A 27,642-nucleotide genomic window follows, 5' to 3' on the forward strand; every position below is an offset into this window, starting at 1 on the left:
AAATCCCGTGGCGTCACTACAACACCGGCAGTTGTTAGCTAACACTATGCTGCCCAATGCAGTTTAGACTCGACGGATAAAAACAAAAGCACTGGACAGCGCCCGTGGTTTGATCCCGTGAGGGATAGAGAGCAGAAATTCTTCAGAAGAATTGTTGTTCGAAGTAACCACTGAGCTAAACCAGTGCAGCAGCTACAGCAGGAAACTGGCTAACAGAATTTTCTCGTTGACATATTTATCAATCAATTTATCACGTACTTTACCCACCATAAAAGTCCTCTTTACTGTAAAACATTCAAAATAGAAGAATATTTCCTCTCCAGACCTTTGTGTGAAACAAACCTCCTGTAATATGTAGAGGAGTCGTGTTCATAAAGCCAGTTTCCTGCTGCAGCTGCTGCACTGGTTTAGCTCAGTGGTTACTTTGAACAACATTTCTCCTCTAGAAATCCTGCTCTCTATCCCTCACGGGATCGAACCACGGGCGCTGTCCAGTGCTTTTGTGTTTCTTCCTCTGGTCTGATCAGAGGGGTGTACTACGAAGCTCGATCAGTGGGTTAGCGAGTAGGTCAGCTGTGATACGAGTCACTCTCTTTCAGCGTCGCTGTATCACCATGGAAACTTATGCTTTCAACCAAACCTGGTCTGGAGAAGGTTTTCAACTCAAACTTAGAGCTCCGTGACCTACACTTTGGTGTTAGAGCGGCTTCAAGCAGCTTCCTAGACTTCCATCATGACAGACACAGATTCTCATCACTATTATTCGATCGTCCTTGTTGGACCTTATGTTGGCGAAGAAGCCGTGCACTTAGTGTTTCACAGTGTGTCTGTGTCACTGCGATTCTTTGCCACAGGTACATATTTGCATGCATGCAGTTAGTGATGCTGAAACTCTGAGCAGAAATACGGTGTGCTGTACTATCCACAGGGTTGTAGCTGCGTTCAACTCATTGCTCAATATGTCCGGGAAGTTTCAGAGCTTTTTGCCCACTCACACTGTCAAGGAAGGATTTTATAGTGTTTGAGATCAAAGAAAAACTCCCAGCTCTGTGACACATTGGAAGAGTGGAAGCAGGTCCTCTGTCTGGCAGTTTTGCATGCGGGGTTCGTCTCCCATGCAATTTGCGTTTGTGTGTATTATTAAAAAAATAAATTCTTATGTCAGATGGAAACCTTATTGACTAAAGGTTATGTAATTATGTCCAGTGTGGTGTGTTTCACCTTTGCATTCCCTGGAATATAAAATAAAGCAGGTTGGACGTTTCATCATCACTCTGTTGGGATTAACGGCATCAATTCTGCATTTGGCAAAGTTGTTTTCAGACAATATGCAGAATCTTTTCACTTGTGAATTTACATGATCGGCTATTTTTCTTTTTGTCAGCACGCCTCCATAACTTTATTATGTGGAACCGTGTTATCCCTTGCTGTTATTATGCTCTTGAACAGCTCATATGAATTCATTATAATGATGTCTTTAGTGAATTAAGAGGCCCTTGATCTGTCCAAAGAGTGAGTCAAATGATGCCTTACACGTCCTTTTTATGATAAGGTGTGTTCAAACTGAAGCAGAAACCCAGACAAATGAACTCTACGGTGAGCTCCGTGGTACCGTTTAACTCTGATTGAGAGTTTCATATTTGTCAGAGACACCCTGGGGATGTTCAGCACGCTTCATAGTGCACCCCTCTGCTGTCTTTACTTCTGTTCAAAAGTCTCATAAACACCAGTGACACTCAGTAGAACTGTCTCAGTTTGGCCGACAAATAAGTAAACAGTTATTTCCACTAATCAGTGCATTACAGTTGCTCTGTTAGAACACCAGAAGCTCGTGTGGATTCATAGAAAACAATAATTACTCATTTATTCATAACTTCCTCTTTCTATTGTTCTATTATTTCATTTGAATATTTCATTTTGTATTTATTTTAGCATTTTCTTGTTTATTTATTTATCAATCAATTTGTCATTTCACAGCCTCCATACTTTACCCACCGTCAAAGTCCTTTTTACTGTTAACAGCCAAACCTACCGTCATATGTAGATGAGTCATGTTCATAAAGCCAGTTTCCTGTTTTAGCTGTTGCACTGGTTTAGCTCAGTGGTTACTTCGAACAACATTTCTATGTCAGAAACTGCTCTCTATCCCTCACGGGATCGAACCACGGGCGCTGTCCAGTGTTTTTGTTTCTCTCCCTTTGGTCTGATCTGAGGGTTGTACAACAAAGCGTGCTGACAAAAAGAAAAAAAGCCGATCATGTAAATTCACAAGTGAAAAGATTCTGCATATTGTCTAAAAACAACTTTGCCAAATGCAGAATTGATGCCGTTAATCCCAACAGAGTGATGATGAAACGTCCAACCTGCTTTATTTTATATTCCAGGGAATGCAAAGGTGAAACACACCACACTGGACATAATTACATAAACTTTAGTCAATAAGTTTTTCATCTGACATAAGAATTGGAACGTTTTAAGCTACACATAACAAAATCCTTCCTTGACAGTGTGAGTGGGCAAAAAGCTCTGAAACTTCACAAACATATTGAGCAATGAGTTGAGCGCAGCTACAACCCTGTGGATAGTACAGCACACCGTATTTCTGCTCAGAGTTTCAGCATCACTAACTGCATGCATGCAAATATGTACCTGTGGCAAAGAAACACATTGAAAAACAGACGCGCTGCGCATCCTGTACCTCTCATTAAGGATGTTCTTGGGCAATGCCAAGGGATCGGATCTGTCTCGAAGGACCCTCTGTCTCCGGAGAGCCTCCTGCACGATCCAGGCTCCAAGCTCCACGGACTTGTCCGAGGAGGGGCTAGGAATCCGCTTTAAGTATCCGCTCTCACACCAAAGTGTAGGTCACGGAGCTCTAAGTCATGGTTGAAAACCTTCTCGTTGAAAGCATAAGTTACCAAAGAGAGCGACTTTCACAGTGGCACAGCTGACCCAGGCTTTGAGCGCGACAACTCGCCAACCCACCGATCCAGCTTCTTGTGCACCCCTCTGCTGTCTTTACTTCTGTTCAAAAGTCTCATAAACACCAGTTACACTCAGTAAAACTGTCTCAGTTTGGCCGATAAATAAGTCAACACTTATTTCCACTAATCAGTGCATTACAGTTGCTCTGTTAGAACACCAGAGGCTCGTGTGGATTTATTGAAAACAATAATTACTCATTTATTCATAACTTCCTCTTTCTAGTGTTGTATTATTTCATTTCAATATTTACATTCATGTTTATTTATTTTATCTTTGTGTGAAACAACCCTCCTGTCATATGTAGAGGAGTCATGTTCATAATGCCAGTTTCCTACTGTAGTTGCTGCACTGGTTTAGCTCAGTGGTTACTTCGAACACATTTTCTCCTGTAGAAATACTGCTCTCTATCCCTCACGGGATCGAACCACGGGCGCTGTCCAGTGCTTTTTGTTTCTCTCCCTGTGGTCTGACCTGCTGTCTTTTTAGACTCTCATGAACACCATAGCTCTCCACTTAATGGAACCGTTTCAGTTTGGCAGATACAGTTTCACTCTTAATATGTGACGTGGAACACCTCTGATTGATGAGCAAATGGTGACGGTGAATGAGCTGTTAAGTTTATTTCATCCCCTCCGCAGTTGTTTAAACCATGCAATACCTTGCATCATATCATATAATGCTGCAGTGACAATTCTGAAGACTGAAGGAGAAAATAACGCCGTCAGACGCTCAGCTTCACCCGCCTCAACAGTGATCCCTCTCGGTCGCCCGTCAGCCTGTCTCAGGTTTGTTTTTTTAGCTGTGTCAAGCTGGAAAGATTGAGGTTTCCTGTTGTAACTCCTGCGTCATCATACCACCTTTAAATGAAAAACATACACAGGAAGTTGTGCAAAACAGGGTTTCTGTCGTTTCTGCATCTGCACCTATTTATCAATAATACGAAATGTAATCACACCACAGATAAGTTACATGACTTTTGAAGATTTATAACAATTATAGCCCGCGTCTTAATTTAGGTTCTTTACACGTCTCTATTTTGACTTTATTTATTGTCTTCTTTTTCTCTACGCCTTTGTATCTTTTTTAGTATTCTTATGTAATATCATTATGATTTAATGTGTATTGTGTTGACTGTCTTTACACACACTTCTATCTTTGTCAAGTGTGATGCCACACTGTTCTGGTTGTACTAGATTTGTTCAAATTGCAAATAAAGAATATAAAAAAAGAGGGGGAAAAAGCATCTCTAACTATTACAGCACAGCCCGTGTGTCGGTCAAATATTGCTCAGTTTCTGATGAAAAAAAAATTTACAGCCAGATTTATCAACTGATCTGGAATCGGGTGGATTTCCCGTCGCGCATGCGTATAATCGACGCTGGTCTGTTGACAAATTTCGGGGGAGGGACCACTGCGGCGTAAGTAGAGCTTTGTTCAGACTGCACTGTGTTTCACATTATGTGTCACTGTGTGTATATTTTAGCCCTTTAAATGTCGTCCAGGTTGTATCTATCTGCTATTGCGGACACTGCCCAGAAAAGTTAAAAGGAAAGGAAAGTGCTTTGTTTAACATCTGTAAAAACCGCTGGGACCGAGTAGTGCCGGAGCAGAAATGTTTGGGTCCGCGTCGAGGCAGCCAAAATGAAACATGTGAGTTCCGGTGCGAGTCTTCAGAGCAAAATACATGTTTACGTGCCTATTGAACTATATCCCAGTTCGAGAGCTGAGCCATTCAAGTAGAGACCGCGGTTAGAAATTATAGTAAACAAACGAAAACGCGCTTTCGTTACACCGTTTTTCATCGCACACAAGAAGGCCGACGCGTTCTTTGTTTCGTACGCTCTAATTTTAGGCTTTATTTTGAAGGCAAGAACGACGCGTTTCCGGTATCTCCCATGGTAACAACGTTCGCTCTGACTCAGCTCGCACTGCTTTACAGCTAGCTACTGTAACAGACTGTCCTGAAGACCGTCCGGGTTTAATTCAGGGATTTTATCGGTGCAAATCATATGAACATTCGGTATGGTCTAGTTTTAAGCACAGTCCTTTCCCCTTTCTCACCAAACTTATGAACTTGTTTCACAGTGTGGCTGTGGGCGCGAGTGAAGGCGGTCTGCTCGTCCAAGGCTGTCGGCAGAGATGAAGAGGTGAGAGGGACGGTGACGTGAACATGCGCCATTGTCAACTAAGCTAATAACGTTCATTGTTTGATAGGGGAGGCTGCCAGTCCGCTGACTAGCTAGTAGTTCGTTAACTTATCAGCTAATTGAACCACAAAAATGACAACATGACGCATCTCTTGTGTTCCCATGTGTGCAGCCAACAGAAGAGCCCTGAACCAGATGGGAGTGTTACCATCAACGAGGAAGGTAAATAAAGATGTTATGATGTCTGTTTATTCTTTCATAAGACACAGTTACACCCTATTTTCAGCCATTATCTTTGAAAGTCTTCAAGCTTTTGATGTTGTATCTCTGGAGTATCCATGGAAACCCCTTAAAGCCACCATGAGTGCATGCACTAAGACATTTTAACCATAGAAACATGCTGTATGGGCTTACTGTATATCATTCAATTACACTATATTTTTAAGCTCCTACCCTGCAAGAGCACACACTGTTGGGTGATTACAGTATACCTGAAGCTCTACTAATTGTGTTTAAAAGCAGTTTACACCTACAAATAGTTCTTTCCATTTTGACAGCTTATTTGTCTAACTTTTTACGTGGTTTTGTGCTCCTTCAGGGTCTGTAGCCACGGCAGAAGACCCGGCAGCTATTGCAACCATTCAGTCTGCTGCCACCTTCACTGACCAACCCATCAAATATCTCTTCAAGACAGAAGGAGCAGGGGGGCAGGTAGGAAAGAGTATCCACAAGAACGCCTGGTCCTTTTGGTTAACTTGTTATTTAAAATATTGTGAGACATTCATATTGTGAGACTGTTCTTTCCACCAAGAGTCACTTGAGCTGACGTGTTCGCTGTAATTCAAGATTCAAGATTCAAGAAGCTTTATTTATCCCGAGGGAAATTATTGTGCAACAGTTTCAATGCAAAGATGGAAAGGATCAGAGTAACTATAAGCTAACAAGTGTGAAAGAGTGCAATAGTCATTTTGGTTAAACGTAGGTATATACAATATACAACAATACACACTGTGCAGTTTAGCAGCATATTGAAATAAAACAAGTACAAACTAAATAAGTGAGAAGGAGCGATAAGTGATAAAAGTGTTAAAAGTGTAGTATAAATATGTATTTACACATAACAACAAATATACTCATGTAAGTCTTACAGAACTGAAAAGTAAGAACAAAGCAAACTGGAGTAAATCGTGACTTAGATTGTCTCAATGAGCAGAAATTCATTTTGACACAATCGATTGTAATGGGAAATAGTTACTGTAAAGTCATAAGACATGACATGGCACAGGTTTGTGCTAGAACTATATTTGAAATATATTACAGGTTTTCTTCTGTGACATGCAAACTGTTTTGTGCAAGTGCATATGTTGCTGGTGACTCAACTTTTGTTGAGTGTGGTCTTTACCTACTCTGTAAAGTGTCCTGAGATAACTTTTGTTATGATTTGACACTATAAATAAAATTGAATTGAATTGAATTGATAATTGTGGCAGTATGCCTATTACCCCCTGGCCTCAGTGCTTATGACCCACTTCACGTAATGGAGACCTAATGGTAACCTGTATGCTCTACAGCTGTGTATATATGTCACTTCAGTGATAATGAAATATTGAGCACTCAGGCTAATGTGTTATGTCCCAGGTGACCTACAGAGTAATCCAGGTGTCAGATGGCCAGTTGGAGGGTCAGACAGATGGAGCTGCAGCAGTGAGTCTGGTCACTGGTTTCCCCGCAACCACTCAGACGGTCACACAGGTGAGAACGACACTGACCAACTGTATGCTCAGGAGTTTCTGATCCTTATAAATTACAAAACTATTAACCTTTCAAATCTGATGTGTTGGATAAAATCAAGCTGAATTCAGACACACATTCTTTAAACTTTATCATCATTGTTGTATACAAAGAGCAATGTATGAAACATTCATATAAACTCATCTATAGCTGGCGCTTTAGCTGGTCATAATGACGGCTAAGAAGACGATTAAAGTAAAAACGAAGAAAAGTACTTCTATGTAGCACTCTGTAGCTCGGCTTATATGAAGCTACCGCACCTACTTAATAACTTTCTCTTCAGGTGTTTCCTAATTGTTGAATTCCCTTATTGGAAGTTGCTTTGGACAAAAGCGTCAGCTAAATGAAATGTAATGTAATAATACCCAGTGTTGCTCAAGGGATATTTAGGATATTTTTAAGTGTGGTTGTATGAAGTACCTCTCCATAGTCAGTGTATTGTCTATAGTGGATGGTGGTCGGCACGCCTCCAGTTTGGAGAAGCAGACAAGAGGACAGGCATAGAAGATAAGCATGTACTACTGTGGACGGGGGAAGCAGATAAACATATTCTAGACACCTAAAACAGGCCCTCTTGGAAAAAAATTCAACAGCACTTGGTGTGTGCTTTATATTTAGAATATTTTCACCACTTTACCTTGCCGCTAGACAGCCCTTTTTAAGTTTACAGGCCGTTATGTTCTTGTCAAACACACTAGACTCTATTTAGAAAAAGTCATTTTAGAATCTACTGATGGCTTGATTGGTTAGTTCATTTGTGAGTTTTGTTAGTCCCAACCCTTGAAAACATCGAAGCCACACAATGACACAAACAAAAAAAACAACTGACTGACTGACTGCACACTGCACTGCACCAAGGCCAGGCTTCTGCAGGAGATCGGGGCTCATACCGATGACCTGTTAATAACACCAGCATCATGGTCAGGACAGCTAACGTTAACACTGATGAGCAGAGCTCTCCTGCAAAAGCTGGGTCGCCCCACAGTGTGAGCTAACCATGGAGCTAACCGACCTCCATTAATATTGTTATCTCCGTTGCCGTTAGCACAGTTAGCATGCATTGTTTCTTCCCCCCATCTCTTCCTTTGTGATCTGCTGATCAGCAATAACTGGTAACAGGTCTCCCACAGAAGCACAGATAGGGTAGTGCACAGTTCAGAGAAGCAGTTAGAGACAGTGGGAGCCCCGTTGCCATAACTGCAACTTCATTGGTCCCTCAATTTATTTTATTACTAATAACTAATAATAAATGCGTACAGTATACAGTTTTTAGCTATTTAAAGTTACCAATCTAGCACGCATCTGCTCTTGCGTTTGTTCTGCTGTGAAACTAAAAATTTCCTGTGTGGAATCTTATTTTATATATTGGCTTTATATAATGCTGAGTTTTATGTAATTGATCTTTTTTAAGAAAAATCTGGTTTGGTCAGATATGATATGACTGGTATTATATACTCAGCATTTAGAAATGCTGTTTTAGAGGCTTCGATTAAATGACTTTTTTTCTCATATCACTTTAGTGTTTAGGGGGTTTTACCTGGATGTTGTTATATTTAATGATCGCTTCTTACATTCTCTGTTAATTCAAAAATCCTGATAGGTGTGATCTCTCATTTCCTTTGTACCAGTTGAAACTAACTGGAGTTAATGTCTCTTTGATGTCAGGCTGTGTTCTCCCAGCCTGAGGGTTTGGAGGGAGATGGCAGCACAGAGACACAGTACACCTACTACCCTGCCACCATCGCAGACGCCACCACTGGTACCATGGTGACCACAGTGCAGGCCTCGGACACACTGCTGGGTCAGACCACACCCGCAGGTAATTACTGCTTATGACAAAGTGTGTGAATGCTTAAGCTTATGCTGTTATCTTCTTGCTTGAAAAATACAGGGCAATACCACGGACATGGCAATATACTGGATTATTTTACACAATAATAAATATTATTGTTATGATAAATGAATGAATGCAACTTTTTAAACCATAAGCTACCATTTTTTAAAAGTAATTTTCGGGGATAAATAGGATTTTTTTTAATTGCAGCTGACAGTAAGCTTTTGTTTTACAGGGCAGCTTTATGTGATGATGTCACCACAGGAAGTTTTGACGGGTTCGAATCAAAGGACAATCGCACCTCGCACTCAGCCATACATAGCGTAATTACATCCTAATTGAATGTTGCATCAATGCACAGCGTTAATGTAGAAACTCTTTTACATCAAGCATGTCGAGCCGATCTAAATATCTTTGTTCTAATCTGTTTTCTAGGAAGCAAGAGGCTCCCCGGGGTTCCAGAGACGATAAACGGCGAGCCCAACACAACGAAGGTAAACGCTCACATCCACTGTGACAAGTTGATGATACTTTATAGGTTTATTTCACTAAAATATCTAAACAGGTATGAATGATGAGTAAAGGCAATTTCTACTCCAACAGTTGAGCGCCGGCGCAGGGACAAGATCAACAACTGGATTGTGCAGCTTTCAAAGACCATCCCAGACTGTAACATTGACTACACCAAGACAGGACAGGTGAGTTCCGCTCAGACCCACGCTCCACTCTGGTTTCTCCACTGGCAAAGGCAGTCAACCCAATGAATGAATGAATGTTATTCCTCAGACGTCCTATTCAACAGCTTGTATCAGAGCATGTAAGCAGAGCAGAGTGAGAGGATTCTGGATTCAGAGCGGATTTTGTAAAATGTCAAAGCGTTGCCATATCGCCCGCTCCAATATCAATCCGATACCACTCACACGCAATTCTGGCTGGGTGACAGTGGACATTTTGCCAGCGAGTGGGCGAGGAGCTCTGTGCACTGGTGTCATGGAAGGAACGTGGGCACTGTTCATCTGATGCAGCACAGCTTTTTTCTTCCTTTGGAGCGAGCATTGAGCGATTTTGAGGGGAAGTGAGGTGAAATCTGGTCTGAGCACAGATATTGAGCAGAGCAGCAAGGAGGGGCTTTGAGTTGTGGATCGGAGAAAACAAACGTCACCGTGAGCATGGAGTGGAATTATCACCACTCCGCTCACATGCTCGGGTTTGTATTATCAAAAGGACAAACGTTGCATTAAAAAGGAGTGAGAAAGAAACTTTTCTATTATTTTTAAGTTCTCTTTTGTTATGTTTCAGAGTAAAGGAGGAATCCTGTCCAAAGCCTGTGAGTACATCAAGGAACTCCGACAGAGCAACCTGAAGCTGGGGGAAGATATCGGCACTCTTGATCGTCTCAGGATTGACAACCAGCTGCTTAGACAGGAGGTATGTCTTGATATGTTATTGATTTCATGGTGAAGAGTCTTGTGGATATTGCGTTCCATTTTTCTCCAAAGTTGAAGTTTATTTTTGGAGCAGGTGAAACGACGTCAAGCTATCTGTTACAACTTGTAGTTTTTATATCTGCCACTTAATTTCAGTGGCATTCTGTGATATACACTACTGTTCAAAAGTTTTAGGCTACTGAGATGAGGTTATGTAACACGTCACAGGTCATACAACATGGTAAGACTGAGCACAGCAACAAGACACATGGTAGTTCATCGGCATCTGCATCAGCAAAGTCTCTCCAAGCAAAGATTTCAAAGCCGTCTGGGGTTTCAAGATGTTCTGTTCAAGCTCTTTTGAAGAAGAACAAAGAAACGGGCAACACTGAGGATCTTAGATGCAGTGGTCGGCCAAGGAAACTTAGTGGAAGATGATTAGACGGAAGATGTCCAGCAGTGCCATCAGCTCAGACCTGGCAGAAACCAGTGGGACCCAGGTTCACCCATCTACTGTCCTGAGGAGTCTGGACAGAAGTGGTCTTTATGGAAGAGTTGCAGCCAATAAACCAAACCTCCGACGTGGAAACAAGGCCAAGCGACCCAACTATGCACGAAAAGATAGGAACTGGGGTACAGAAAAATGGCAGCAGGGTCTCTGGACTGTTGTGTCAAAATTTTAAATATTTGGCTGTAGCAGAAGGCAGTTTTTTAACCGAAGGGCTGGAGAGCGGAACAATAATGAGTGTTGAGGGCTGCATTTCTGCAAATGGAGTTGGAGATTTGGTCAGGATTAATGGAGTCCTCTATGCTGAGAAACACAGGTACAAGTACAGATACTTACCCATCATGCAATACCATCAGGGAGTCCTGTGATTGGCCCAAAATGTATTCTGCAGCAGGACAACAAGCCCAAACATACAGCCAATCTAAACATAAAGCCAAGTCTTTAAGAACTATCTTCAGCGGAAAGAAGAAGCAGTCCTGATGAAGTGATGGTGTGGCCCCACAGAGCCCTGATCTCAACATCATCCAGTCTGTCTGGGAGTCCATGAAGAGACAGAAGGATTTGCGGAAGCCTACATCCACACAAGTTCTCCAAGATGTTTGGGACAACCTATGAGCCGAGTTCCTTCAAAAACTGCAAGTTAATCTAGAAGAATGGATGCTGTCTTGACGGCAAAGGATGCTCACACCAAATATTGATTTGATTTAGGTTCTTCTATTCAGTCACTGCATTTTGATAACTGATGGAAATCAACTATTAACACGCCTAAAACCTTTGTGCAGTAGTATGTGTATATACAGTATATTTCCAACATCAAATTCTACAGCACGTCCTACACAATTCTTGTCAAAAGTGGTTAAAAAGTGTTATTATGCTTACCGGCAAGATGCCAATGCAGTAATGGTGAGTTGTTGAACTTTCAACTCAGATTTGTCTTTTTAAAGCCAGAATATTACTTATCCAGCATGAAGCCAATTATATCCTAATAAGAGACCAATGTTCAACCTCATGTAGCAATTGAAATCTCCTATTTCCACAGTTCAGCATGACTTAGGCCGGGTTCAGACTACATACATTTCAGGCCAAGTTATCCCCAATTCACCCCTCCCGACCATAGTTGGTCATAGTTCTTGCATTCCTGATAGAAAGTCATACGATGGCTGATGCTCGGCCCTGCTACATCATTACTGTATTATCTGTGTTTGTGTGGCTCAGGTTGAAGACTGGAAGTCCAAGAATCAGATCCTGAGGAACCTGCTGCGACAGAATGGCATTGTGGGATCATCCAGCACAGACCCCCAGTGAGAAGCCCGATGCCAACCATGTATGGTCCACAAGAGTACGTGAAATGCTTTGAGATTAGGGGTGGAACGGTTCACTAAATCGACTGTTCGGTTCATATCACGGTTTTCGGTTCGGTTCTTTTTTTCTATTTCTTTTAGATTCTGAAAATACCATGTTTCTAATAATTAGATTGTTTTTCTTAAGGACATGTCATGCAATCATTCAAGAACTGAAATAATGAGGCAGCTTGTTTAGGGATTACTGTAACAATCTTAAATGAAAGTGAAGTGAGATTTTGAAACAGTAGGAGACACTTTGCTGCATTTACACGTTTATATATTTATTTGGGGAAAAGGTATACAATGTTTTGCCTTCAAGGTAAGAATACTTGGAACACTTTTACATTATTAAATCTTAAAAAAATGAAGAAAATGGGTTTTATTTCACTAAAATACGCACAAACAGTGTCACTGAACTGACTGAAATGGAGTACTCTGTGAACCAGAGGTTTTCACTCAATTATTGGACTAAAGTACAAGTTTGAGGCTCCTGTCCTGTACTTGAGTATTTTATTTACATGCTACTTTATTCTTCTACTCTACTACAAATCAGTGGGAATATTATTACTTTTTACTCCACTGCATTTATCTGATTACTTCAGTTACTAAATTACTTTATTATATTACAAATGGACATAACATAAATGCAGAGTAGCATGATTTCTCTGAAAATGCCTTCTCAACTTCTCCTCTTTCCACACCGATATGGCTGCAGAGTAAACTCGGGCTTCACAGTGACAGAAACTTAAACTTCTCTGGTGAACTGACGGTTTTCTGTGTCAACCTTTCTTTTTTTCAGAGTAGAAAGAGACTTTGATGTGGTGATTTAACCAGACTGAAGCGATTGAGAACAACAATAGAGCCGAGCTTAGCGGGCTGTTCAGAAACCCACGAAGAAGAGCGGAGCGGGTGCGTGAGTAGTTGTAGTAGTAGTATTAGTAATAGTAATAGTAGGCGCACGGCGGCAACGCATGGAGCAAGTCTCCCAGCGCACCGGGATTTGATGCGCCGAGATGGATACGAGGTAGGACAGCGATCATGAAGGCTTACGCTTCGTTGCACCTTATAAACCGAACGGTAAACACGTGTACGGAACCGTGACAAGCGTACCGATCGATTTTTTTTTTAATAAACCGTTCCACCCCTATTTGAGATGCTTTTTAGGATAGAGAGTGCATGATATAGGAGGAAACAGTTGAATATTGCCTTTGGTATTCAAACCCAGCTTGTTTGTCTAAGGACACCCTTGAATATTATCTTTGAAGCTTTTTACAAAATTGAAAATTGTCGCCTGGTGAACACAACCCAACCATGATCATCATGTACTTGAAAAGAGAGGGGGGAAAAAACATCAACTTTAGTTCCAGAAGGAATGAGTTTAACAAAGCCCTTATTGAATGCCTTTCCCCACAAACATTATGATTGTTCATCAACCTCCAGCACAGTAAGCTCTAAAACATGACCAACTACTCATGTCACTTAGTTTTTCTTAACCTCTGCAGTACTGTGCTTCTCTGTATCAAATGTACTTATGTTAATATCTCAGAAAAAAACAACAACATTGTATTCATGCTTTGACTTGTTTTCATCTGATTAATATCCCCTTTGACCAGTCGATACCAAGTTTGTTATCCACTTCATAGTTCAACTCTTTTGCTTTGTATTTTTATATGTGTCATGAAACCTTACTGGGGACAATAACTGCATTGCAACAATGTACCTAACGAAATAAACTAGGGTTGGTAAGCATTACATTGTAGGTAGGCTGTGTATGTCTTTATAATAAAAAAGAATAATATACATGTCATACGCCACTTTCACTTGTGTTTATTAAAGTTGGTAAATTGGTTCAAACGTGAAGAATCGTTTTATTGCATCATAGTAACAAGTATTAATTAAATAAACAATACACTGTAATGTCTTCATGTCTGTGGCACGAAGATGAACCACCGAAGGGGTCATGAGTGTGTGTTTTATTCTGAAAGTCCTTAGCGGAAGTACATGACTGTGTTGACGCGGTTGCAGATTGCGTGGAGATTTCCCAGCCCCTGCACAGTTCTTATTGAATAAAAGGAACATAGGGACCAGGTGGAGTTTTGCCAATGATTTGTATCCTGCTGGTCGCCGGCCACGGCACCGTCCTAGAGGCACAAATAAAGGTAAGTAGCCTGAACGTTGCAGCAGAGAGGAGACATCTTGGAGCGGTGCAAAGTTCGCACTGGGTATGTAACGTTAGCGGTGAGTCGGACACCTCGGCACCTAAAAGAGTCTGTCACTTCACCGCCACGTTACTTGTCGGGGAGCGTGTAAACCTGTTAGAGAACCACTTAAAACACTGACGGAATATTAAGGACGCACTGCTGAGACCGACTTACATCTGCACCAACCAGTTACCGTTGTTTCTTTTTTTTTATTAATGAAATTCTATTTTTATCATTTGGACTTCACCGCCACCTACCGGCCACTGGAGAAACTGAACTGCCTTTGATTGCCCTAAATATACAGTATGCCTGAATCATTGGTCTAATGGTTGAAGAGAGCCTTGAACAATTTTAACAAGTACATGTATTTACCAAGACAGTAATACAACATCACTGAGCTAGCGTCTTTCATTGAGTCTGGCGTGACATTGTCTCTCCAAAGTAACGTCAGAAAGGTTGTGTTCAGTGGCACCTATGATCCTGAGTATGAGTTGAACGTTTATATAATGTTGCTAATAGCTACATTTGGCATTCACTAACATCTAAGCCTCTACACGTGCATATGGACCTGACGTGAATATGAATATTTGTAATACAGTAGGCTATATTTACTGTACATGGTTGCACATATACTGTCATGATCAGAGGCGGATTAATGCACAGGCTGACCGAGGCTGCAGCCTAGGGGCCCCAGGTGTGCAGGGGCCAGACTATTTAAAAAAAAATTAAATTGACCTCACTGGGAAAACAAACTTGCCTCCTGTTGGGGTGCTTAGAAACATAAAGAAAATAAGTTCCTGATTGGATAAATATGGGACACATTTACCCAATCAGCTGCCATCATGTGGCCGCGTTCATAAGGTCAGTTTTGTTGTCAAATGATACGTCATTCACTGTTACTACACAGTAAGGTGTCAAAATGTGGATAACGAAGCACAAAAAGAAAAGCACAACGACTGAAAGACCAGCGGGACCAGATCTACTAAAGAAATTTCCTAAACTGACAGGATTATTTTCTGATAAAGAATGATTAATAATGTGGGGGGCCCAAACAAACAGTAGCCTCGGGGCCCCTGACCACCTTAATCTCCCTGGTCAGGATGTAGTTTGTACGTATGGCTGATCTTGTAACCTGTATTTGAGACCAGCCGTTTCCCACCTCTCCTCTCCCAGAATGATGACACAGGCTTATACAGCCACCTGGCCGGGGTACCGAAGGCCTTACTTCCTGGCATTGGAGGGAAGAAGATCCTTGATTTTTGGTGGGAAACGGTCAACATGTGCGTATCAGTGGCAGGTGGTCCCAACATGAACGGTCCTCATTTTCCGATGATCTTCTGACTAAAACATTCACTGGTTCATCTCTTCTAATTGCATGTGTGATGGTTCTCCAGGCGACAGTTGTTTACGGAGGTGTATCTGGTCACTAACGCAGACAAGTGAGTTCTAACCAGACCCAAATTGTTGCCAGAATTGTCTGCTCCTGCTCCGATCTTAAACTATCACACTCACCAGGTATAAACACTATGAGCGCTGGGCCACAGCCAATGACTTCCCGGTGGAAAATGTTATAAATGATGGCAGCACTACACTGGAGGACCGTCTGGGGGCCGTGGCCGACCTGGAGCTGGCCATACGCAGCCGCAAGCTGCAAGACGACATCATAGTGGTACGATGAAGGGTGCTCAGTAATATTGACTGGGTGTATAAACTTAATGACTGCCATACAATGAGGAGTTTCTCTTTGTGTAAGCAGATCGCAGGAGACATGCTGTGCGCAGACCAGAACTTTGACATCGCTCAAGTTATTCGCTTCTTCAGGTCAGAGGTGATTAAACACAATATTATTTCAAATCATATTTCTCACTCACTCACTCATCTTCAACCGCTTATCCGGGGTCGGGTCACGGGGGCAGCAGCTTTAGCAGGGGACCCCAAACTTCCCTTTCCCTGGCCACATTAACCAGCTCTAACTGGGGGATCCTGAGGCGTTCCCAGGCCAGTGTGGAGATCTAATCTCTCCACCTGGTCCTGGGTCTTCCCTGAGGCCTCCTCCCAGCTGGACGTGCCCGGAACACCTCCCTAGGGAGGCGCCCAGGGTTCATCCTTACTAGACCCTCAAAGCAATTTCAGTCAAAAGCAACTGGACTGGTTGTTTGTCTAGGAAGACGTTTCACCTCTCATCCAAGAGGCTTCATCAGTTCATGTACGCATCTGACCAGGCTGGGACTGGTCCAACTAACTTGGATGAGAGGTGAAACGTCTTCCTAGACAAACAACCAGTCCAGTTGCTTTTGACTGAAATTGCTTAGGATAACGATGACCTGGACGAATGAGAACATTCACAGGCTCCTTACTAGATGCCCAAACCACCTCAACTGGCTCCTTTCTACTCAAAGAAGCAGCGGCTCTACTCCGAGTTCCTCACGGATGCTGAACTTCTCCCCCTCTCTCTAAGGGAGACTCCAGCCCCCCTCCTGAGAAAACCCATTCCGGCCGCTTGTACCCGCGACCTCGTTCTTTCGGTTATTTAAAATCATATTAGTGGACATAAAACCATTAGTTGTGTGTGAAGGATATTTATCCAGGTCGAATAAAGGTTTTTGTGGAGGTGAAGTCATGAGCAGCCCATCTTTTTGTGTGCCGCAGCCCGGAGAGCTGATCATATACTACGAGCTGGAGGAAAGTGAGAAAAGCAGCTCCAGGGGCATTGTGGAGGTATGCCCTGACACCCATAGGTGAGAAGACGTTTTTCCATTAGTCCAATAATGAACCACGTTCTGTGACAGCTGCATGTGTGTCTTATCCATAGTGAGTGTATTACCTACAGTAGATGGTGGTCAGGACGCCCCAGGTTAGAGAAGCAGACAGGCCCAGAAGCTAAGAGATGTACTGCTTTGGACAGGGGCTGTAGCTGCATATTTAACATCAAAAGAATTAAAACATATCAGTTCAAGTGTGCTTTATATTTAGAATATTTTTACCGCTTTCTCCGCCTTGTTTAAGTACACGCAGGGGAAACAGAATCTGTTCTTCTGCTTCCTCCATTTACAAAATCAGCAGCTTTACCTAACGAGAGTTGTTGGTCTACCGCTGCCTCACTCTATTAGTTTGTTTGTGTTATTGTGTGACTCTGGTGTTTTAAAGGGTTAAGAACTAACGAAACTAACAAATGAAGGCAGCATAAGACCAGCAACTCCTGTGTTCTGTGAGGTAAAGTCACTGTTTTTGTCTTTTTGTCTGATCTCCAACCTCGGAGGCGTGCCAACTGCCATCTACTTAATGTGTTCTCATGAACATGTGCGCAGCAAATCCTACATAAAGTTATGCAAAAAGATGTACAAAAAAACCACCCTGATGGGCCGCAGGACTGGGCCGGAAGTCAAAAGACGCCAGTCCGGAAGTGCAACAACACACCAAAAACAACATTACGTGTCCGATTATAACCAACAAAAGGTGACGGTTAGGGTGAGGCATGAAAAACACTGGTTTAGGATTAGAAAAAAGGCAGTGGATTGTTTTAGTATGGACGGGAATTGAACCTCGCTCCCCTGGCTTAAAGTCCTGTGTTTTCGCTGTCTTATACTACATCACATGCTTTTATTTTGGGGAATGCACACACGATAAATACATACGGATTACTGTGCGTTACTTGTTGTTGTTATATGTATGAAAACTGCATGAGAACAGCCTGATGTGCTGGAGGTCATACCCTGACTATGAATAAGTACCGCATACAACCCCACAAAATCAAGCTATCCCTTTAAGGATCACTTTAGTGTGAGGCGTTTTAGAAGTTCTTTGACACCCGTATTGTACATGTCACTATGTTGCAAATTTGATGTTAAACTTCTGGATTTTTGTGAATCAGGATAACTTGCTTCTTGGAGAAACCACAGGAAGGGCTGACAGCGTCCCGGCTGGCCAGCGTGGTGTTTTACTGCATCCAGAGAGACACACTGCCCTACCTCTCTGACTTCCTCCGCCTGCAGCCTCAGGCCACACACAGGACCTTCGGACGATTCTGGGTCTGTGCTAATAGGACAAGTGTTATTTCCATATGAATTGCTGCCCTCATGTGATTTCATTTTAATCTGTACATGATTGTAAAATTGCTTCTCATTTTGACCCTGTGGTCCTACTCTATAAATAACGTCAGTGCATTATTAAATCAAATCAAACTTTATTTACAGAGCACATTTTAAACGACTACGGTCGACCAAAGTGCCGTACAGTTCAGCAAGACAATACAAAAAATACACATAAAACACAGTAGACAGGTGTCATGCTCAGCTTGAATATACCAGGGCAAGCTGTTCCAGAGCCGAGGGGCATCCACCGCAGAGGCTCGGTCCCCTCTGGTTTTCAGTCTGGTCCTGGGGACTTCCAGCAGCATTTTATCTGATGACCTCAGCGCTCTGGCTTGAGTGTGACAATGTAAGAGTTCAGCGGCGCCAGTCCATTTAGAGCTTTAAAAACAAATAATAAAAGTTTAAAATCAATCCTGAAGCAGACAGGGAGCCAGTGTAGCAAGGCCAAGACTGGTGTAATGTGGTGGCGCTTTCTTTGACCAGTCAGGAGACGAGCGGCTGCGTTTTGCACGACGAAACAACGACAGGCCGACACCAACATACAGAGAGTTACAGTAATCCAGCCGTGAAGAAGTAAAGGCATGGGTCACTCTCTCTGATTCAGGTGTCTCAAAGTGATCCAGTAAAGAGCCGCAGTGGCTGCAGGTTTTCATTCCAAACAAGCAAGAACACACCTAATCCAACAAATCCAACTGTGTGAAGGCAAGTCAGTTGGTTGAATAAGTCTAGTCAGGTGTGTTCTTGCTTGGTTGGAATGAAAACCTGCAGCCACAGCGGCCCTTTACACCTGATCTAGATCTTTGGGAGGAAGAGAGTCGAAGCTGGAATAAACTGGTTTTGACGACGGAACTAACCTGCCTGTCAAATTTAAAAGCACTATGTAGTGTTACTCCAAGGTTCTTGACATGAGTGCGGGAGTTATCGTGAATGAATGAAGTAATAACCAGTCCCTTTATGGCTCCTTTCTCTTCAGGAGTGGCTTGTTAATGAGAAGAAACTCGATGTGTTTGGGATGAAGCTTCCAACTGGATTCCAGCTCATTGGACAAGTGGTTTGTATCCTTACCTCAGTTCATCAGCCATGCTTTATGTTTTTTCATGCAGCATTGCCTTCAGATTATAAGGGAGAAAGCCACAGATGAAGGCCTGAAAATGACCATGATTCTTTCTACACTTGGGTTGATATGCTTACACAGGAAGACAATGTCCACCCCCCAACACATTTAAACATTTTGTAATGTGTAAAATCTGTGCGGTTGCCGTTTAACATGCAAAGTAAAACGTAATTTAGCGTGTTAAAGCTTCATTGAGCAATTTTTGCGAGTGGAAGGAAGAGAAACCGCTTAAATATTTTACAGACTGAAAGCTGGCATTACCCAGAAGTGGTGTGATGTGACGTCCGCGGGGCACTCAGTCCTTAATGTCTTCTACTTTTGCTCCAAAAATCTGCTGTCGGGTCATAGGGACGTAGAGTACCTGTTAATGGTCACGGTCAATGGATAACATTATAAGCATTTACATGCAGAGTGAGTTTCCTTTTACAGTTTTTTCTCAACTGCTTGAAGGGAGAGTTCAGATCTTTTGAAGTGTGGTTCTAGGAAGTACTTCTCCATAGTCGGTGTGTTAGCTACAGTAGATGGCGGGTTGACTCGCCCCCAGTTTGGAGAAGCAGACAACAGTAATGACACAACAGCAAAATAATGTACTGCAATTAGGCTGCCTTTTTGACGGCCTGGTCCACATTTTCAGACGGATCCCAACTGACATCGAGCGTAAGGCGGGGTAAACCCTGGACAGGACGCCACTCTATCACAGGGCACATAGAGACAGACAACCATTCACACCTACAGGCAATTTAGTGTCACCAATTAACCTACCACGTGCATGTCTTTGGACTGTGGGAGGAAACCGGAGAACCCGGCGAGAACCCACGCAGACACGGGGAGAACATGCAAACTCCACACAGAAGGGCCCCAGCTGGGATTCTAACCAGGAACCCTCTTGCTTTGAGCCGACAGTGCTAACCACCACACCACTGTATGGCAGAGAGTCACCTATTATTTTTCCATATTTTACTGAAAACACAAGATTTATGTTAAAGTTCTGATGAAACAACAGGAATTGCGTGTCATGTGGTAACTATGGATTTGAGAATTGAGCATGTAGTTTGGGGAAGTTAATCACCCACTAAAGTAGCCTCAGTCAATGTTAACTGTCTGGTGAGTTGGTGGAGGTGGAGGAGACAACTCAGTATGACTGGTAATATTAAGGGCAAGTGCAGTGACTATACTATCCTCACAGGGACTGGGATTGGATGCTTTGGTTGCAGCTGTGTGGTGGATTTGTATATAAAAACTTGACATTTCCTCTAATGACATACTTCCTCTTGACACCTCAGGGCCTGTCAGACTACACCAAGTGGCTCACCCACTACTCCACCAAGCAGCAAGACAATCCTGCTAAACCAATCACACGCAGATCATTTGCCAGGTAAGAAAACACTGACGCAAAGTGCTCTCACTCCACTTAAATGGAACTCAGATTACTGTGGTTTTTCCATCTTGCAAATAAAAGGCTCCTCCTCCTTCACTTAATGAATGTCAGAGACAACCTGACATCTGTAAGGGTTGATTTTTGAATATATGACGACTCACAGGGTTGGATTAATGGGGAACCCTTCTGACGGCTTCAACGGGAAAACCATCGCTATGTCCATCTCTAACTTCTGGGCTGAGGTCACTCTAGTGGAGAGCCAGACTTTGGTAACACAAACACACACACTCATAAGTTAAAAAAAAACCTTTATAAGGATCATGTAGTGCAAATGTCATGTGAAATTCTGTGACTTTGTAGGTTTTAGTCCCTCATCCGCTCAATGACCCCACAGAGTTTGGAAGCTTGCAAGATCTGTTCTGTATCAGCCGGAAGGAAGGGTGTGTACACCGCAGGATAAAGGAGCTGAAATACACCACACAGTCGATCAGGTTTTCTCAAAATGCTCTGTTGATCCTCCACCTGTAGGTACCTGGGAGGTCTGCGGCTGCTGCAGGCTACATGTAAGAAGTTCTACCAGTTCTGCTCCAAACAAGGGTGAGATAACTGAGTGAGATAACGCCAGAACAAGATACTGTTGGATACAATCTAATTATATTAGAATAGAACCTGCTCTTTGCCTATCTAATGGATACACAGCTCACTTTCCCCGACATCATGGGAATCTTTTGCTTTAATAAACGACCAGTTGTGAAGGAAGTATTCAGATCCTTTACTTAAGTCAAAATAATAATACAATGTTGGGGAAAAAAAGTCCTGCTTTCAAATTTCACTCTTGTAAAAAGACAGGAGTACGATCCGAAAAAATGACTTTTAGTATTAAAGGTACTATAGAAGGGCCAATCTGTTATATAAATGATGTGATTGGATTGGTGTTACTGACGCTTAAAATTGTGTAAGAAGCTTTGAAATGCTGTGTTTGGTCAGAAGTACCTAATTTTGCCCAAGTTATATACACTAAAATAATTATTACTACTTACACTAATGTACCCAAGGATGCACGACCACCATCACTGTATTTCCTTGAAGCAGAAGAAAATTTTAAAACAGGATATTACTCCGGAAGTTTAAGCACTTTTAAGTCCTATTCTGTTTTTAATCATGTTAGTCTGTAACTGCTGAACGTGTAATTAAGTAGCCATTTGCTAAAGATTTCCCATATGAACTGAAAGGTGATGGAATACCTTGTTTCCGCTTCCCCCAAGTAGCCAAACAAAGTCCGTTATTTCAGGTTTAAAACCAGAACAAATAAGGTTCCTTTCTGCATTAGAATCAAGCAAAAGGAAACTTTTTTCCAGAAAATACAAATAGATTTGTGCTGAGAACAGGTAGGTCTATCCTCACTATACCGGTGCATGAAGTTTTCATTTTGGTGTATTGTTTACTTGTTAAGAACACTGGCTGTTGAGGCCAGTTGCAGTCAATGCTAATGCTCCTTCGATGTCTGCTCTGTGTGTTTTTACTGCAGCATTGCTTTGACGAAGCAGAACTTCACGCTGAAGTACGACACCAACATTCCTCGGCAAGTGGTGAGGATCCATTCAAACACCGATCTCTAAGAAATAAAGCCCGACAATTCGCTACACAGTGTATAATGTGAAAATATTATGTAATGATATGTCTTTGTGTCAATGCAGGGCCTAGCTGGAAGCAGGTAAACAGTTCTGTTTGATGTTTTCTTAGTTTAAGGGCGCACTTACACTGTCCGTCCGTACCTTCCCCCTTGCTTTAAGGTACTTGTCCCCCCCTCCCTCTCCCCCCATGGCCCAGGCCCGTTTGTACTCAGACTACCTGGGCCTCAGCGAATGCTTCTTGCCTGTCTATACGTCATCACGCCGTAACACGTCACACGCATTTATGACGTCATCGCGATGCGCCGCTTTGTTTACAAATCTTTCCGTAGACCTCAGAGTTTTTGTGCGTCTTGTCGACTGTTTTTGAATATTTTCATCGACCAAATCTGCAAAACTTGAACCTTTCGCCGCCATTGTTTTAAATGTTCGCGCATGGTCCGTCCTTCTTTTTTTCTATGTCTGAACAGGCGCACATAAAATGATGTCAGGCCTCATGCTCGTGTACCTAGGTGCGGTACGGTTGCACTCTCACTGGTCAAACGAACTAGACTTTAGCCGTGAAGCGTGCTTGGGCACGGTATGGAAGGACAGTGTGAGTGCGCCCTTAATTGTTTAAGCCAAATTGAAATTTGATGTTGCACACTTTCAATATAATAACCTAGTTGTCTCGAATCCCCTCTCTTCACAGTGCCATTGTATCAGCTACCCTGAAGTGTCTTATGAAATTCTACAACATCACAGACAATGTAAGGATTTATCCCAACTCCCATCACAGTTATCTCTTGATTTTCCCAACTGTCATTCCTTCCACTTTTTGCTGAAAAACATCAGCCTCTTGTTTTTTTTGTTTTTTCCAAATCATATTTACCTATTTATTTATTGCCTTTTCACACTGCAGGATCTCCCAAAGCCGATCCGAGCCAACTTCATCCTCAACGTGGAGACTGATGAACTTTTCATCACAGCTGGCCTGCAGGACAGAGTTGTTCAGGTCAGTAACATCTGACCAGTATCTTTCATTGAATACCTATGGTAGCGTTCATTGTTTGCCCCCTTGCCTTTACAGGTCTATGAAGGCTTAGTCTACATGGATTTCAGCAAGAGGCTCATGGAAGAGCAGGGCTACGGTACTGAAGTCACCGTCCGTCTGTCGATGTAAAGTAGATGATACAGATACATTTAGTTCCTAATGTGTGTGTGTGTGTGTGTGTGTGTGTGTGTGTGTGTGTGTGTGTGTTTTCTATTCTCAGGGAACTATGTTTCTATGGACATGAGTGGGCTCCCACTCTTCTGGCTGGCTTACCTGAGCGACCCGAGTGACTCTGGACGCATCCACAGCAACATCAGACAGCGCTGGCTCACTGGTGCGCCTTCATTTTGAACATTACATTAGCTTCCTGTGATTTATCAGGTCGAGAGTCACGGCTAAATAAAACAAGGAAATACTTTTTGGCCAATAGGATTACGATGGTTGGAAAAGGACATGGTGATGGCGATATTGGCCATATTTTGAGGCAATGTTGGTCAGTACACACTCTGGTCCAGACTGAAAAATCTCCAGTATATTTAATTAACTGTAGGAAAGTTTGGTACAGATGTCTACCAACCCCAGAGAATGACTTGTAATGATTGAAGCCCTGACTTTAGCCCCACCAGCAGGTCAAAGATGTCACTAATATCTCAATATTTACGAGATCTATTGGAGCAAAATAAAACAGAAAACATAAAAACAGCATAAAAAGGTGTGTAAGGTCACTCTCCAGCAATCATCAAAAAGACATGACACCTGCTCCTCATCATACACACATACAGTACATACACATAGATCCTACATCTAAACAGTTGCTTATGTTCCTCTTTGATTGGTTGAGCAGTGTATTAAGGTATTAATTGTGTATTTATGACCAAATACCATCAAAACTAATGTAATCCTTGTGAGCCTCAGCTGTACTTTGAATTAAGTGCTATTAGCAAATGTTAGCTTTCTGACATGCTTAACTAAGACGGTGAACATGGTAAAATGGCACCTGCTAAACATCAGCACATTAGCGTTGTCATTCCGAGCATGTTAGCATGCTGACGTTAGCATTTCAAAGTACATCCTCACAGTGCTATTTTCATGGCTATAGACTGTCTTGTTCTGTATTCAGTGGCAACTGTATGTTCCCAAACTATTCTTTCATGTGCAGAGAAGCTGCAGATACGAAGAGCAACACATTTCAGTTTTATATAAACACACAAAAAAATTATTTTATAGAATAACATGTCCCTATGTTCCCCGGGTCGCATAAGTCTCTGCCCCCGCTGGTTTAATTCAGCATTTCGTTATGGTTAGAGGTTACGGTTAGCGTCTGGGTTAGGGGGTAGTGTTAGGGTCTACATAGGCCTATTTGCTGTGGAATTGGCTTTGATTTTGGAAAAAATAACAGAGAGGAGAACATCGGACCCTTGTCACATACAAAGCGGGAAAAACATAGGAACCAGGGAACAAAGGTACACTCCCGTAACATGCTAGTCCAATGGTTTGTTGAAATACTTTTATGCTGCTCTGTCCACAGGGGAGCCTCTGGTGGTGGAGGCCATGAAGACGTTTGCTGATCTCACTGATAAAGCGAGGTTGGTTTAAGTTTGAGTAGAATTTATAGCAGTGGAGGTTTTGTCAAATATATCCGGGCAAAACTAGACATAAGTAATCATGGAAATAGTTATGTCTAAGCTTTTCACAGCTCCAATTAGGTTTTGGTTTTCTGAAATGTGTGAAATGTGAAATGCACTTTGAGTTCCAAGAAATACCACACACACACATACACACACACACACACACACACACACACACACACACACACACACACACACACACACACACACACACACACACACACACACACACACACACCACAGACACACACACACACACACACCACACAGACACACACACACACACACACACACACACCACACAAAGTGTTGATGTTCTGCAGCTCTGCTGATAAACCTGTTTTTTGTCTTTGTTGTGGCACTTCAGAAGTTCAGAACATTAGAGGTGAAACTGATTGAAAGTGTTCTTCCTCAGGGTGGCTCTACAGGACAGAGACTGGAGGTGTCTGGCACAACTGATGGACCAGAATTTTGAGCTGCGGAGGTAAACAGAATATATTTTAATGTGAGGCACACACATTAACGTGACAGTAACACTCGCAGCAATAGTAACAACATATCCCACAGGTCTGTCTACACTGATGACTGTCTGGGTCCTGGGAATCTCAAGATGGTTCAGCTGGCGAGGCAGGTAGGTACTTCAGCGCTCCACTATCTGCACAGAGCAGAGCATGTTTTATTAACAGTATTCACTTTTTTTTCACATATCCACATATCCATCTGTGTGTGCCTGCAGGTTTTTTTTTTTCTCTTCATGCATTCATAAAGTTTCTGCTGTTTCTTGCAGTTTGGCTCAGCGGTGAAGTTACCAGGCAGCGGGGGGGCCGTGGTGGGTCTGTGTCTAGATGAAGAGAAACTGGTAAGACTGCACTATGAGGAAGTTGTTGTCTTCTGCTGACAGCTCCGGTCTATGAGTGCGTCTTCAAACGCCTCCATGTTCAAAAATATGTGGAACCTACGTATTGACGGGATATGGCAGTATATTAATTATGTGTTACAGAGGGTCATATTCAAATGGGACTAGTTTTACCTGAGACCTTACCCCACATTAAACTAATCCTGTCCGAACAGGGCTAAATTAATAGTAAGTAATACCGATGCCCCCCAGGGAACTGTCCCGTCTTCTTTCCTGTTCACCATCTGCACATCTGACTTTGAAGAGGTACTTTACCCATTTTAATCCAGGTCTGTGTTGTAGCAATGTGATCATTGTGTTCAGATGGAGGGAGCTTGGTCTGTCTGTGTGGTGGAGATCTGCCAGACTTTGATTGAAATAAGTAGAGTATCTCTTTAAGTACAACTCTGAATTGTGTCAGATGCAGAGATTCTGTAGAGAGTGGCCAGGAGAAGTACAGGGGCCTGGTCGACCGCTTCGTGAGGTTGTGTGGGGGACACCAGCTGCAGCTGCATGTGGCTAAGATGAGGCAGATCACGGTTGATTTCAGGATGCAGAAGGCCCCACCCTCTCCAGTCTGCATCAGTGGCACTGATGTGGAGATTATGAAGTCCTATGGTGACAAGCTGAAATTGAACTACCAACACACAGGCTACAAGAAGGGCCTGAGCTGGCTTTACTTCCTGAGTAGGCCCAGGTCCGTCAGTGTATGCAATAAGATGCTCCACATGTTCTAGCAGTCAGCTGTGGCGAGCACAATCTTTTATGTTGCGGTGTGTGGGCCCAGGCATCAAAGCTAAGGACGCCAGCAGAGTGATCAAGCTCATTAAGAAAGCTGTGTCTGTCATCGGATCTAAGCTGGCCACACTGGAGAGGGTGGCAGACGACAGAGTGCTGGTGATCCTGGACAATGCCTTCCACCCCCTACATAACATTATAATTACACCAGAGAACACCTGCAGCGACAGAGTCATTCGACCCTGCTGTACACAGGAGCTGTGGGTTGTCAAATCTGAGGATGGTCTGTATTTGTGAATCTGATGAATGCCCTGCTGTCTGATGCAGTCTGTGTTTGGGTCCACTAGGTGGAGATGAGGCAAGCTTTCCAGGAGGCAGGCTGTGTCTTCTGTGTCATCTCTCCATACAACCCATCTGCCAGCACTGTCAGTGGCCAACGCTAACCTCACATCGCCCCACGACTCAGCCAGGCTTCTCAGGGCCAACTCGGGGCCATCGGCTGGATACGGCACAGTGTGGCCCTCAGTGAGGCTCAGTGTCATTCCGTAGGACTTGTTATTACAATGGACATAATCATCATCATGGTCACTTACATGAAATATATGAAAACCGTGCATAAAAAACAATCAGGGTTGCCATCAGGATCTATTTGGACGATTCTTTGTGTAATAATTTATCAGATTGATCGAACGATGTTGAGTCAAACATCAGGTATTGCTTCACTTTGTCCTTTAATCTGAATCTTTCAAAGTTTTGTTGCAGATTTGATGAGATTCAGGACATTTATGGGATTTAAGGTGCAGATCACATGTATCAATCATGTATCAATCACAACAATGTATACATTATTTTTCTACGTGTGATACTATGTTGTAAAGTAATTAAAACATTTTTGTAC

The 27,642-nt window shown here is 42.7% G+C and overlaps 2 protein-coding genes across 3 annotated transcripts; both read left to right on the plus strand.

Annotated features, from left to right (window-relative positions):
* Positions 1 to 4,378: 4,378 nt before the first annotated feature.
* On the plus strand, positions 4,379 to 13,844 carry usf1 (upstream transcription factor 1). 2 transcript variants are annotated; one of them, XM_083913377.1, is made up of 11 exons: positions 4,379 to 4,403; positions 5,071 to 5,132; positions 5,305 to 5,354; positions 5,731 to 5,843; positions 6,771 to 6,884; positions 8,589 to 8,742; positions 8,993 to 9,080; positions 9,193 to 9,251; positions 9,361 to 9,455; positions 10,057 to 10,185; positions 11,908 to 13,844. In XM_083913377.1, the coding sequence occupies exons 2-11, from the start codon at positions 5,125 to 5,127 to the stop codon at positions 11,995 to 11,997; spliced, it is 900 nt and encodes a 299-aa protein (XP_083769503.1). In that variant the 5' UTR covers positions 4,379 to 4,403; positions 5,071 to 5,124; the 3' UTR covers positions 11,998 to 13,844. The 2 variants fall into 2 exon arrangements, with proteins under 2 accessions (XP_083769503.1, XP_083769504.1); XM_083913378.1 differs by lacking the exon at positions 4,379 to 4,403 and adding an exon at positions 4,508 to 4,635.
* Positions 13,845 to 15,446: 1,602 nt separating this feature from the next.
* Positions 15,447 to 27,461, plus strand: gkup (glucuronokinase with putative uridyl pyrophosphorylase). The gene is made up of 22 exons (XM_083913528.1): positions 15,447 to 15,516; positions 15,631 to 15,675; positions 15,752 to 15,905; positions 15,993 to 16,064; positions 16,886 to 16,974; positions 18,108 to 18,264; positions 19,301 to 19,378; positions 20,725 to 20,816; positions 20,983 to 21,088; positions 21,180 to 21,259; positions 21,348 to 21,416; positions 22,348 to 22,408; positions 22,517 to 22,533; positions 23,142 to 23,199; positions 23,352 to 23,444; positions 23,520 to 23,580; positions 23,704 to 23,817; positions 25,012 to 25,069; positions 25,527 to 25,595; positions 25,679 to 25,742; positions 25,899 to 25,970; positions 27,092 to 27,461. Coding segments are annotated over exons 1-22 (1,707 nt in total). The 5' UTR covers positions 15,447 to 15,514; the 3' UTR covers positions 27,188 to 27,461.
* The last annotated feature ends 181 nt before the right edge of the window (positions 27,462 to 27,642 follow it).

This window comes from Echiichthys vipera (assembly GCF_963691815.1).
Source record: "Echiichthys vipera genome assembly, chromosome: 5".
Lineage (NCBI taxonomy): Eukaryota > Metazoa > Chordata > Actinopteri > Perciformes > Trachinidae > Echiichthys > Echiichthys vipera.